Consider the following 15024-nt stretch of genomic DNA (forward strand, 5'->3'; position numbering starts at 1 on the left):
TCCTTGAATGCAGCATGTCTTCCTAGATTTTTCTGCATGTGTGTCTGCAGGGTTTAGACAGTTTGGGACAATAGCAGTTGAGATGGAGAGCTACCTCCGCAGTAGTCTGAATGCAGCCCCTCTGTCAATGTCTGCGCAGACTGTCATAGCAGCCCTTCGGGCCCAGTATGCAACCAGAGCTAGTGAGTTAGAAACAGAACAAAAATATAAAACTGCTTTATTTGAGTCTATTTAGGGCCAATGTACTAGAAGCTGAATTGTGTGTGTGTGTGTGTGTAATATATATATACACTCACCTAAAGGATTATTAGGAACACCATACTAATACTGTGTTTGACCCCCTTTCGCCTTCAGAACTGCCTTATTTCTACGTGGCATTGATTCAACAAGGTGCTGAAAGCATTCTTTAGAAATGTTGGCCCATATTGATTGGATAGCATCTTGCAGTTGATGGAGATTTGTGGGATGCACATCCAGGGCACGAAGCTCCCGTTCCACCACATCCCAAAGATTCTCTATTGGGTTGAGATCTGGTGACTGTGGGGGCCATTTTAGTACAGTGAACTCATTGTCATGTTCAAGAAACCAATTTGAAATGATTCAAGCTTTGTGACATGGTGCATTATCCTGCTGGAAGTAGCCATCAGAGGATGGGTACATAGTGGCCATAAAGGGATGGACATGGTCAGAAACAATGCTCAGGTAGGCCGTGGCATTTAAACGATGCCCAATTGGCACTAAGGGGCCTAAAGTGTGCCAAGAAAACATCCCCCACACCATTACACCACCACCACCACCAGCCTGCACAGTGGTAACAAGGCATGATGGATCCATGTTCTCATTCTGTTTACGCCAAATTCTGACTCTACCATCTGAATGTCTCAACAGAAATCGAGACTCATCAGACCAGGCAACATTTTTCCAGTCTTCAACTGTCCACTTTTGGTGAGCTCTTGCAAATTGTAGCCTCTTTTTCCTATTTGTAGTGGAGATGAGTGGTACCCGGTGGGGTCTTCTGCTGTTGTAGCCCATCCGCCTCAAGGCTGTGCGTGTTGTGGCTTCACAAATGCTTTGCTGCATACCTCGGTTGTAACGAGTGGTTATTTCAGGCAAAGTTGCTCTTCTATCAGCTTGAATCAGTCGGCCCATTCTCCTCTGACCTCTAGCATCAACAAGGCATTTTCAGCCCACAGGACTGCCGCGATACTGGATGTTTTTCCCTTTTCACACCATTCTTTGTAAACCCTAGAAATGGTTGTGCGTGAAAATCCCAGTAACTGAGCAGATTGTGAAATACTCAGACCGGCCCGTCTGGCACCAACAACCATGCCACGCTCAAAATTGCTTAAATCACCTTTCTTTCCCATTCTGACATTCAGTTTGGAGTTCAGGAGATTGTCTTGACCAGGACCACACCCCTAAATGCATTGAAGCAACTGCCATGTGATTGGTTGATTAGATAATTGCATTAATGAGAAATTGAACAGGTGTTCCTAATGGTCCTTTAGGTGAGTGTGTATATATATAATTGATTTAGGTATTTATAAAGCTATAAAATTGGAGCTGGGTCTGATTAGTTGGAGAATGATTGTAGACCACTTAAGTTCACAAACGAGTGTAAAAAAGGAAAAAAATGTTCTGTCTGATGGAGTCTGTTATTTAAAATTACAGCTTTGTGTGGTAGAGTGTTCCTGTCTCAGCAACAGGAAAGTGATGAAAGAAATCAGAAGTTTTGTACAAGGGAAAACAAGTGAGTAATATCTGCAATAGCTACAGACTTAGCAGAACATTTATTTAATTGCTGCAAATTACACTTTTATGTGACTGCTCTGAAATTCAAAATTGGTGATTATGTATAGTTTATTTATTTTATGTCTAGTCCTCAACAAAATACACTGATATCATTTTTTTTGTCATATCATTTTGAGTCCAAAATTCTTCTGTTAAAACCAACTTGAATTTGACAGACATGTGTACTGCTCTCTCACTGTCTCTGGTACAGTCATTCAGCAACCCTCTCCAGCTCTCAAATGGACAGCCTAGAGATTTCTCAGCTCAACTTCATATGCGAAAGAGAGAACAAGAGTCTTTGCCCCCCTTCTCAGGAACCGAAATGGAGCGAGTGAGTTTTGGTGTTCAGGTCTCCTTGTTTTGTGTCTTCACCAATAAGCTGAAGATTCCTATTATTATCAGAGGTTCCTCATTCATATGACATCTTTTTTTCTGCCTTGGATTTAGAGACTTAAGTGTGTTGAGACAAGAAGTATCTAAGCATTTCAAACTGAAGAATGTAATTTGTAATGAGAGATTTGCACTCTACAATGCTGGTGATGATTGCATAATGCACGCTGAACAGTGTAATAAGCCAGTAGCACAGGGAGATGTTTCACCGCTACATGGCTTTACAAGCAAATGTAGCCCCCAGGCTAAACCAGGTATTTTGACAGAACCAGAGAAACATAAACTGAAGAAGAGGTGGATTCAACCACCAAGCCCAATGGTTTATCAACATGAGTCACCCCCAGTGAAAAAGAGCTTTGGACAGCTTGGACTGTCCATTAACAGCTGTCATGAGGCATCAGGGGAAGAAGACCGATGTTGGATGGACAATGTGGACAAGCAGAGGAGAAATGGACAGATATTCTCATTTTGGAACTCAAGATCAAATTCAGAACATGACTTGATGAGTCATGGGTTGACAGAGAGAGATGACAATGAATCTTCTTGTGAAGGTATCTCAAAAGAGGCCAAATGTCACCATAACCGGAAGGGTAATGTAGCTGAAGTGTATCCCATTAGTCTTAGATCTAATGTAGAGGAACCAAAATCCAAGTTAGAATGTCTGGAAACCAGCTTTTCCTGCCAAGATAGCAGGAATTTGGAAAGCTGTCCACATGCCCAAAGATGTGGCAGCATCACAGTCTCAAACACAGACTCGTTAGCCATCATTTCCCTTGAGCGTGACCTGGACACATCTGGTTGGACAGTTAAATCACTGAGCTCGGAGATGGTGAAAGAACACAGTGGATCAGCGAGGAGAGAGTTTATCGAGAGCAGAACTAGTAAGTGCAGTGCTTGATACATCCATTACACAGTACAAATATTATATAAAACATATTAAATATGCATTATGCAGTGCCTCCCACAGGATTTTGGGAGACTGTAAGAAGTTTCTGGTGCACTTTGAGAGCAAAATTAAAAGGCTAGATCTATGAAGAACTTCGTTCTTTTAAACAATTTTGTGCTCTAGTAGTAATTTAATCATAAATGGTGATGACATGGCAAAATTCACACCAACAAAGCATGGTAAACGAGACTTGAGTTTAATGCAGTTCACAAATGGTCAAAACAAAAAATCGACTAGAGCATACATTTGAGCGAGGGCTCGACATTAAGCATTGTAATGTGCTTGTCCTCCGGACAAGTAAATTGGTCATTCACTTGTCTGAATAAAAAAAGTAACTTGTCGACTACCACCCCTGGAGGAGCCAGTTCCAATCCAGGGCAATCCAAATTGGCCCGGTTGCTAGGGAGGGTAGAGTCACATGGGCTAACCTCCTCATGGTCACTATAACGTGGTTCTCGCTCTCGATGGGGCGTGTGGCGAGTTGTGCGTGAATGCCGTAACGCGCTCAACAAGCCATGTGATAAGATGCGTGGATTGACAGTCTCAGACACGGAGGCAACTGAGATTTGTCCTCCGCCACCCAGACTGAGGTGAGTCACTATGCCACCACGTGGACTTGGAGTGCATTGGGCATTCCAAATTGTGGAGAAAAAGGGGAGAGAGGGAAAAAATAAAAGAGTAACTTGTCTGGAAAGAAAAAAAGGACATTTAATTACACGGTCAAGTAACTTGTTTAAATTGTGATGTTTTATTTATGTAAGTTTATTTTTTTCTAAAATTATGACTGATGGCTAACCTAATAATGTACCAACAGTGTGCAACCAACTCCGTTCTCTACAACACAAACGTAAACTGCACTGGGTAGGGGAGGAGACTATTATCATATGGTTATTATTTTATGTTACGTAAGGTAGTCAAATAAAGAAAAGCCTCCATCACCACCATTTACAGCAGGGGTGCTCGCACTTCTATGGAACAAGATCTACTTTTCATCATGTAATTGCAGCAAGATCTACCATGTAAAATAAAGGCTATACATTATCGCTTGCGAATTATACAATTACGTGCTCTTGATTAATTTCAACAGCAGAATGAGAATATGAACTTTCTGACACAGGTGTCAGTGACACAGGCCTAGGCTATAACAAATATAGCTGGTTATTTTTTTGTTATTGTTATTTTAATCAGTCTGCTTGTCCGGTCGGGCCTTTAAAATTCTCTTTCACTTGCCCCTTCAAAAATCCACTTGTCACGGACAAGCATTAATGTCAAGCCTTGTGAGCCATCAAAGAAATGAAGCCAAAGTGATTACCTGTGTGGAACTTGCTCCTCAGATGCTGAAAATAGTAACGTTGTCAGAGCTGCTGGTAATAATGTTAACATTAGATAATTAGCTAAGATTAGCTAGCTAGATATAAGGTTATATGTGTTATAAACTCAGCAAAAAAGAAACGTTCCTTTTTCAGGACACTTTATTTTAAAGATAATTTTTGTAAAAATCCAAATAACTTTACAGATCTTTATTGTAAAGGGTAGAAACAAAGTTTTCCATGCTTGTTCAATGAACCATAAACAATTAATGAACATTCACCTGTGGAACGGTTGTTAAGACACTAACAGCTTACAGAAGGTAAGCAATTAAGGTCACAGTTATAAAAACTTAGGACACTAAAAACACCTTTCTACTGACTCTAAAAAACACCAAAAGAAAGATGCCCAGGGTCCCTGCTCATCTGCTTGAACGTGCCTTGGGCATGCTGCATGGAGGCATGAGGACTGCAGATGTGGCCAGGGCAATAAATTGCAATGTCCGTACTGTGAGACGCCTAAGACAGCACTACAGGGAGACCGGAAGGACAGCTGATCGTCCTCGCAGTGGCAGACCACATGTAACAACACCTGCACAGAATCGGTACATATGAATATCACACCTGCGGGACAGATACAGGATGGCAACAACAACTGCCCGAGTTGCACCAGGAATGCACAATCCCTCTATCATTGCTCAGACTGTGTGCAATAGGCTGGACTGAGGGCTTGTAGGCCTGTTGTAAGGCAGGTCCTTACCAGACATCACTGGCAATAATTTCACCAAACACTGCTCTCTCCCATCTGGAAAAAGGAACACATATGTGCTCCAATACCATTATTAAGTTTGCTGACGATACGACGGTGGTAGGTCTGATCACTGACAATGATGAAAGAGCCTACAGAGAGGAGGTGCACACTCTGACACGCTGGTGTCAGGAGCACAACCTCTCCCTCAACGTCAGTAAGACCAAGGAGCTTGTAGTGGACTTCAGGAAGAAAGGAGGAGAACACAGCCTCATCACCATTAATGCAGCACCGGTGGAGAGAGTCAGCAGTTTCAAGTTCCTCGGTGTCCACATTACTGAGGCCGTTGTGAAGAAGGCTCTCCAGTGCCTCTTCTTTCTAAGACGGCTGAGGAAGTTTGGAATGAACCACCACATCCTCACACGGTTCTACACCAGTACTGTAGAGAGCATCTTGACTGGCTGCATCACCGCCTGGTACGGCAATAGCACCGCCCACAACTGCAAAGCCCTGCAAAGGGTGGTGCGAACTGCCAGAAACATCATCGGAGGTGAGCTTCCCTCCCTCCAGGACATCCATACAAGGCGGTGTGTGAAAAAAGCTTGGAGGATCATCAGAGACTCCAGCCACCCAAGTCATGGTCTGTTCTCACTGCTACCATCAGGCAGGCGTTATCGCAGCATCAGGACCCGCACCAGCCGACTACATGACAGCTTCTTCCCCCAAGCAATCAGACTTTTGAACACTTGATCTATCAGGATCAATAATTAGCACTGCACTTTATTCATCTATAATCTCACACTGGACTGTCAACTTATTCTCCTCAATACAACTACTATATATTTCATATACTCTCTACTTATTGTATTGTATATTGTGTATTCTATATTGTGTGTATTGTCTACTGTACATTGTATATAATTATTGTGTTGTGTAAGTATGTGTACATTTGATATGTAAATTGTGTTGTGCAAGTATGTTGTTTACTGTAATTGGTATATGTCTCGTCACTGTCATGACTGCACACAAGAATTTCACCTACTGTTGCACTTGTGTACACAGTAGTGTGACAATAAAGTGATTTGATTTGATTTGACCTATGGGCACAAACCACACAGTACTTGCAAAAAGTGCTCTTCACTGACGAGCCACAGTTTTGTCTCACCAGGGTTGATGGTCAGACTCAACGTTTATCATCGAAGGAATGAGTGTTACACAGAGGCCTGTACTCTGGAGTGGGATCGATTTGGATGTTGAGGGTCCGTCATAGTCTGGGGCAGTGTGTCACTGCATCATCTGACTTAGCTTGTTGTCATTGCAGGCAATATCAATGCTATGTGTTACAGGGAAGACATCCTTTTCCCTCATGTGGACCCTTCCTGCAGGCTCATCTTGACATGACCCTCCAGCATGACAATGCCACCAGCCATACTGTTCGTTCTGTGTATGATTTCCTGCAAGACAGGAAAGTCAGTGTTCTGCCATGGCCAGTGAAGAGCCTGGATCTTAATCCCATTGAACTTGCATCGGGAACTTGCAAGTGCCTTGGTGCAAGAGTGGAGTAACATCTCACAGCAAGAACTGGCAAATCTGGTGCAGTCCATGGAGGAGATGCACTGCAGTACTTAATGCTGCTGCTGTGCCCCCCTTTCAGGGACACATTATTTCATTTCTGTTAGTCACATGTCTGTGAAACTTTTTCTGTTTATTTCTTAGTAGTTGAATTTTTTTATATTCATGCAAATTTTAACGCATTAAGTTTGCTGAAAATAAAAGCAGTAGAAAGTGAGAGGATGTTTCTTTTTTGGCTGAGTTTAAACTGTTTTTCACGACAAGCAGACGGATAAGTAATTAGACTGACCGCTAACATTAACGTTAATTATCAATGATAACTTCTGCAGTACCGTTATCTTTTTGCTGTCGTACATTGCTAAAATTGTTTTGGACTAGTGGGTAACTGCAGAGGATACTGTAACGTTAGTTCAAATTTTCACATTCTTGAGTAAACAAACTATCAAAAAGACGTTTGGTGGTTTTGAAATCAAGGGCAGGAGGTCTTACAGACCCCCTTTTGAGCAATATGACTTCTCTCATAATTTATTATGTTATAATTTCTCTGAAATTAGACCTTGTGGCTCAGCTCACCTCTACTGAGTGGTTATGTATCAATTAGATGTATAAGCATGTGTCAGCAATATCTTGCTGCATACCTTGCAGCCAGTGAAAATACTGAGGCTGTTCTTGTCAATGCAGGTTTTCCCCAACTGGAGGAGGATGCAGTTCAGTTGCCTGTCGGAGAGAGAAGTGGTGAGCTGGAGCCCATAGTGCCACTCATCACTGAAGGTCTGCACCACAGCATCCAGTCCCTCTCAAAGGTAGTGCACTGGCTCGTGACCAAGGAGAGAGAAGACAGTCTTGGCAGTTTTGTGCCATTAATTTGCAGTCATTATCAATCTAATTTTTTAGATCCTACATATACCTCTGTAGACATTATATTTCATATTGAAAAATGTTGGGGAGATGAGTGGTGGGGAGGGAGGGATAGGGAAATTAGACAAGCCAGGGTCAAACTTGTGTTGTCCATGTGAGCACCATAGGACAATTTGATGTAATGTGCAGTAAGTAGTAAACCCTTGCTCTGATACCTCTTTAGACCTTTAAGTTCAGTTTCTGATTTTAAGTATTTGCAGTTAAGTTACTTTAACTGAAATAGCAAAGTCATTGCCTTCCTGACTTTTTTTCTCTTCTACAAATTGCTGGATTATGAGTTGATCTGAGGTGTATTCTGTGTGAAACTGCATAAAAAAAATGCACCTCCGGTTAAATAAGAAAAAGGAATAAGGTCTTTTAAGGGGTCAGTTAAAGTTTAAATGATTAAACTGTGTGGGTCCCTTTAAAACAAAATAGCTCTGAGTGGAGACCTTAGCAGCATGCAATACATTGTGGGAATTAGGGATGGGCATTTTTCATTTATTTTGTATTCAAATATTTGAGCTAAATGAATACTTGTTTATTAGCTTAAGTTAATTAATGAGAAAGAAACGTTGTGAAATTATTTAAATCATTAAGGTTGCATTACCATTTCAAAACAAGCTTATAATATATCCTGTGTTTTTTGGTGAAAACATTTAATTAAGCAATGTGTGTAAGCAAAAAATTATAGAACAAAAGCCTGTTTTAGTAATCATACTAAATAATACACCAAGTTTTTCAATGCAAGCTCCCTCCATCTCCGTGAACAGGTAATGTTGTATCTTACATGCAGAATACCATTCTTCATTTGATATTCCTGCCCATAGCTCTTTTTCACATTTCGACTTAATATAGCTAGAGGTGTTGATATTCTCCATCATGGCCTGATAGAGAGAAGAAATTATTCTGGGAATATTCTTAGTCAGTTATCAGCTCTACTAGTTTATTCAGTTCAGTAATACTTTCTTTTTTAATCTCCCTTTCAAAATAGTCCTGTATTAGTATGTAATGATACAAAATCTTTATTTTACAAATTGTGGCATTCTTTTAATTCTGCAAAGCTTTTACATTTTCATTTTGCAACAAAGGTGCATAATGCAGTTAAATCATTAGTTACCTATGATTTTCCTTTATCACCTTGAAGACACTTTAAAGGTACATTCTGGTTTGCAAGTTCTATATTTTTCCATTTGGATGTGTGACTAGGATTACACCAACATACACAAGGTCTTTTGTGCAGTGTAAAAATATTCAAGTAGATTTGGTAGGGCTAATCCTCCTTTGTCCTCCGCTAGCTGTAATATTGTATATCTCATTCGTGTTTTTTTTTCCCCTCTCAGATAAATCTCGAAATCATCCTGTCCCAAGCCCTGAATGTAGTCTTGGGAATCATTACTGGCAAAGCTTGGGAACAGATACAGTAATCTCAGACATTCATTTTCACCATTTCTATTCTAGAGCTGAATTCCATAGGTAGAATTGACCATCTCTCCATGTCTCTTTGGATGTCCTTATTAATTAAATTATAATTACAACTGTAGAGATCTGAATATTCTCTTGTCAGATTTACCCCCAGGTATTTAATGTGCTTTGCATCCCATTTTAAATTATATGTTTGTCTGATTGGTTGCCATGGAAAGAAATGGAATGACTGTACCTGGGTTTTTGAAACATTCATTCTATATCCAGATAATTTCCCATATTCTTCCAGCAAGTTCACAAGTATTGGGAGAGCAGTGTAGGGATCCTTCAGATAGATAATGACAACATCTGCAAACAACCCAATTACATGATCATCTTCTCCCATCCTTATCCTACTCAACTGCTTGGGCCAAAGTCTCAATATACAGAGCAAAAAGAGTAGGGCTCAAACAGCATCCCTGTCTCTTTCCCCTACTTAAGTTGACCTTGGCAGTTAAATTTCCATTAACTTTTGATTCTGGCTGTTGGTTCTTCTTTTCTAATGCGCTGTATTGACTTTTCACTGAAGCCAAATCTTTCAAGACACTGTCTAACAACTTTTCTGCATCAATGCTCAGAATGGCAGCACATTTGTGGTTTTCTCTAATATTTTCTATAACATGCAATGTTCTCCTAATGTTATAGTGTGTTCTTAATAAAACCAGGTTCGTCCTCATCAATAAGATCAGGTAAAACATTTACAAACCTTTTACAGATAAGCGAGGTAAATATTTTATAATCCACGTTTAAAATAGAGATTGGTCTATACGACTTGCAATTTTGACCCTTATTATAATATATATTCCTTTCTTGTCACTTATTTCCTTACAGTATTCAAAGCAGACTGAGTTAGGAATAAGAATTGCTGCTACTTTACTGTGACCCTTTTTAAAGGAGCTATGAAAACTTTTCCTGAAACCAAATTTCTTAAATTTTTCATGCTCTTGCTGTAAGATGGGTCTCCTGTAAAAATATCACCTGTGCTTTTTCTGTCTTAATTTTAGCTAAGACTTTTCCCCTTTTAATTGGATTACATAATCCATTTATATTTTGTGATAACATTTACATTAAAGCCTACAGTTAAACTGAACGGATAAACAGTATACCCCACTAACTTCAAAGAACCATGAGCTCCTCAACACAACAAGGAACACATTTAAACTTTTGTATAATTCAAATGGACTTCCAAAGCTGAGAAAATAAATATAAAAAATAAAATTAAAAATAGGTTGAAATAATAACAAGAATAAGTGTGTACTTATGCACCAAATAAGTCCCTTGGAGGTGTGCGGGACTAGCCTTGAAAGAGGGTCCCGCACTAGATGTGTATAGCAGCGTATCCCAAATGCTACTCAACACTATCTGAGTCCAACGAAATTAAATGAAACAAGTAAAATCAAATAGTGCATTCCTCCCTAATAGCCAAAATTGCTGTTTCCAAGTCTGCGTTGTTTTAAAGGGGATATATATATATATATATATATACACACACACACAAACATACATATACTGTACATACATATATACATACATGCATACACATAATAGATTATTTTCCTGTGACCCACAGGTGCTTGACTACTCGCAGGTATCTTTCCGAGTCTTTGTTGCCAACTCATTGCCAGGTCAGGCAATGTTGTAGCTGTTCTTCGAAAGGATCAACTCCCGAATCCATCACGCTTCCACTCTCATTATTCACTGCTTGCCTCCTAATCATCCCATCAAATCTTGTTCCACTTCATCGGGGGTATTGTAAGTCTGCGTCCCATCACTCCAATGAATGCGAATTTTCATAAAGGGCGTCTGGAACCGTACCTTCTTTACTTTCAACACTTTCTTTATCCCATTGTATCCTTTACGAGTTTGCATTATCTCTGCCGCGTAGCCATGGTCAAGTGATATCTGAATACCCTGCACCTGTATCTGCTTTTGCCAGGCCTGTTTCAGGACAGTCTCCTTCACCGCAAATTGGAGGAAATTCACAATGACAGATCTTGGTGGCGAGTTTGGGTTCGGCCTTTGTAACAAGGCTCAGTGCTTGTTAGATTTGGAGATCAATGTCAATTCTTAAATCCTTCCTGAGAAGTGCTTCCACAAACTGGGAGACAGAACTGTCATCTTCCACGCTCTCCGGGATTCTGTAGATTCGAATGTTGTTTCTTCATGATCTTGATTCAAGGTCGGTCATCTTCTCTTGCATTTCTCTGTTCTTCCCGAGTGTTTTTAACAGTGCAGCGTTCACTGCAATAGACTGTCTCTAACTGTTCTTCTGCGTTTTTCTGTGTTGGTGAGTCTGCCTTGCTGTTTTTGAATCTCGCTTGTGTTCGTTAGGAGTTTTTTATTTATTTCTTGCTTTAATTGAGCAAATTCCTGTTTCATGTTACTTTTGAATTCTTCCTTAAATGAAATCAGGTCAGTCTTCATTTCTTTTCTCAAGTCACTGATTTGCCTGCTAATAGTTTCAAGTCCAACATGAACCACATCCTGTTTGCCTTCATCTGTTAGCTTAGCTTCGCCCGTATCGCCATCCCTTTTCAGGTGAATTATCTGGGTTCTCGAGCATACTTTGCAATCCCTTTTGTTTTGTTACTAAAAGTTTTCAGACTTTTCGTTCTTGCACCCCCACTCATTTTTAATCAGTATACAAGTTTAGAAATTGAATTTCAGGGGTAAATCTGACTGACTATATAGAGCTACTTATTATGCGTCCATTCACACCGCCATTTTTCCGGAAGTCAAACTACTCGATTAACTGGTGGCTCATCCTCTCTTTTAAAAATAGACTCCTAGGAGATGCTGTACAAAATTCAGAATTAATTAAAGACATAAATTATTTAGAAAATCTTAAATTTACTTTAAATTATTACCTAATAATATTTGCTTTAAATATATTTGACACTGTCCTTGTCACAACCTAAAAATTAAATCTGGCCATATCTGATAAGTGGGAGGGACTTGTCCCCCTCAATGTATATTTGGTTACGGCCCTGACAAAACTTGCACACAACATGTTGATCATTTTGATCAAAGTAATTCCAAACTTTGCTGCGCCTGGAGGCAGACAACGCCATTTTCTGTCATCAAATATGATCAACTTGTGTCCACAGTGCCACCCAATGCATTCAGATATAACTGCAAGGTTTAGTGTGGTTTTCCAGGATTTAACATTAATTTCACTGTATTTACGGCCAGCAAAGCAAAATTATGCTAAATTAGAGTCATGTTTTTACTTTTCGAATAATTATTGCAGAGTGAATACTTGAATATTTGATTTCTCGTGCACATCACGAGTGGGAATGTAGATGAAGCAGCGGCCTGAATATATGAAGATATAAGTTGAAATTGTGCTGAGAAGAAAAAATGGAAGACTTCACCAGGGTTTTGAATTGCACAATAGTAGAGTGGAGAAGAAAAGTAGCCTATTATAATTGAAGTAAACACGCAAACACTCATACAAACAAAATGACAGCATTTTCTCTGACATACTTCCACAGAAGGTAATTTAGTTAAAGAGCACATTCAATTCTAGGCATTCAATGAATGACACAGTTCACAAATTTAGAATTATCTAGGGATCAATTATTTAGTGTTAAAAAAAATGTGTCGCCGAGTACCCATGTTGCTCTGTGCAGTTTCATTTAAACTCCTTTTCAAGGTGATGAGGCCGACTAATGAATAATGGAAATGACTTCTTGCAAATGTCTGTTATGTAAAGAAGCACGGTCATTCAGAGGTTGAAAAGTACCAAACAAAGACTTGTCCTTTCTGCGATGAAAGTGTGGGTGCATCAGCTTGAAAAACTGCTTTATGAGTGACAGCCTTGGGACTGTAGACTTCTCTCATCAAGTGTTCTTAAGCTGATTTGTCTGGAGCTTACAGCCACATTATGAATAGGAGGGTTGTCTTTTGCTGTCTCTGTCTCTGCCTTTTATATGTGCTTTCTTAACACATACAGGCTGGTAAGGTGATCTCAAGGAAGGGCATGTTAACCTGTTCAAAGCATTTCAGGAAATGGGAACGCCCCAAATCTTCACAGGAAGCTCTTAAGATCACTTCATCCCAGGAGAGGTACAGAAAGACACTCAGAACCCTGAGGTTCCCCACCACCTCCACTAGCCGCAAAACACAGCTCACCCACCAGCCAACAAAAACTCTACAGTCAGGATTCAACAGGCATAGACATCACCCCAGACCCAAAAAAGAATCAAAGAATCAAGAGTGCAATGAGCCAAACCACTCGAAATCCCCTAATAATACTGAACCATGTCAATCAGGATCCAGTACAAGCAATCAAATGGCTTCAGAAACAGACAGAAAGGGAGAGATGACTGCAGGAACTTCCATAGCTTCCTTTAGTTTGACCACTGATTCCAGGGTGTGCGACACTGGCCGTCTCTCACAGGAAGAGAGAGAGTGTATGTTAGAGGAGACTAGAAGAGCAAAAGCAATAATTGTAACCATGGTATACCAGGATGGCACTATACAGCTGGACCCAGAACAGGTTTGTAAACAGAACTACTAGATATTCTTCTGTTTAGTTTGACTTGAAACAAGCTGAATGGCATGTATAGAAATCATTGCTTGTGTGCAATAGCAGCAAAAACTTTTAAGTGTTGTTATATACAGCAAATTTGGGCAAATATACTAGGCCTTCAGGGTATCACAAGCATGTAAAAAATGTATCTACTGTGCTAAGCACATACAGCCGGCATCACATTAGCTGACTTTTCCAGTGATTTTCAGGTTTGAGCTTCACTGACATAATTTCTGGCCAGTAGGTGAGAGACTGAGCGCCCGTTTGTATCTGCCAGCAGGAGGAAATTTATCACTTAACTGTTGGGACTCCCTGCTGAGTTAATGTTGCAGCAATGGGAAAATGGGATCCAATGTGACAGAAATAATCGTTCTGTCGCTGGGTGGGCTCTTGTTCTCTAAGTTACCAATGAGCTTCTTCTTTTACTGAAGAACTGACAAGACATCAAGCTGATCTGAACGTTTTTATCTGCGGACGTACTCTGCTGCATATCATCCAAAATGCTGATTGTAATCCATGGTGATTCTGCCACCAAGTGTTTTTCTCCTACATTGGAATCAGAAAGCGGAGCTACATAAGTCTGTTTTTATTTAACTTAATTTTTTAATTCACTGAAAGCTGCATTTGTACTTGCACAATCTATGGCAAGCCTCCAGGGGACAATCACACACTTTCACAAGGGGCTTTACTCCATGAATCACATCTGAAATCAATCTATTACAATTGTTTATGCTCATTTAGTACTCCTGTTGTTATTTCGGCAAGCTCCATGTGACAGGGAATCAGAGAGAAAAAAACAAACAAAAGCGTCACTGTTATAATTGCTCATACTTTGGGTTAAGGGTTTGTTTTAAAAATTGAGCATAAAATTTGTCCCATGCTATTTGTCAAATGGACATGGATACTACCTCAAATCAGAACACCTTAACCGCATAGCAACACACTGAAAACCATTTACAACACCCTAGCATCATGGCAGTGAGTTCTGCATTGGTAAGCACTGCTCATATATGATGTATACTGTTTTAAATACAGATCAAAACAGTAATTAAATATCTCTCTACGTAAACTCTGACCTTGTTTAAAACTATTTACATGGCTGGGTGTGTACTGTATGTTGTCTCCTAAAGAGGTCGTGCCCTACAGTGAGTGGACTGCTGGTTTTGCTTAAGAGGGATATGTACTCAGATGGGCTGGAAGATAGACCACCAGAGAGAGTCCTTTATCTTAGACTAGAGCAGACACCAGCCTGGGCCCAACAAGACCATAGACACATGAAGGATGTGTTTACCAGGTGTGTGTGTGTGTGGGTGTGTGTGTGTGTGTGTGTGTGTGTTTCTGGGAGAGGAAGTAAGAGAAAGAGGGGTGTTTGTGT

At 40.1% G+C, this 15024-nt stretch overlaps 1 protein-coding gene across 1 annotated transcript in view; it reads left to right on the forward strand.

Moving 5' to 3' along the window:
• Positions 1-82: 82 nt before the first annotated feature.
• The window catches only part of poln (polymerase (DNA directed) nu), a 90402-nt gene continuing 75460 nt past the window's right edge, over positions 83-15024 (forward strand). The window contains exons 1-6 of the mRNA XM_052128700.1: positions 83-165; positions 2003-2122; positions 2239-3062; positions 7436-7557; positions 13071-13616; positions 14780-14943. Coding sequence (XP_051984660.1) covers positions 83-165; positions 2003-2122; positions 2239-3062; positions 7436-7557; positions 13071-13616; positions 14780-14943 — 1859 coding nt within the window. The remainder of the gene's footprint in view (positions 166-2002; positions 2123-2238; positions 3063-7435; positions 7558-13070; positions 13617-14779; positions 14944-15024) is intronic.

Source organism: Xyrauchen texanus, chromosome 1 (genome assembly GCF_025860055.1).
Source record: "Xyrauchen texanus isolate HMW12.3.18 chromosome 1, RBS_HiC_50CHRs, whole genome shotgun sequence".
NCBI classification, from domain to species: domain Eukaryota; kingdom Metazoa; phylum Chordata; class Actinopteri; order Cypriniformes; family Catostomidae; genus Xyrauchen; species Xyrauchen texanus.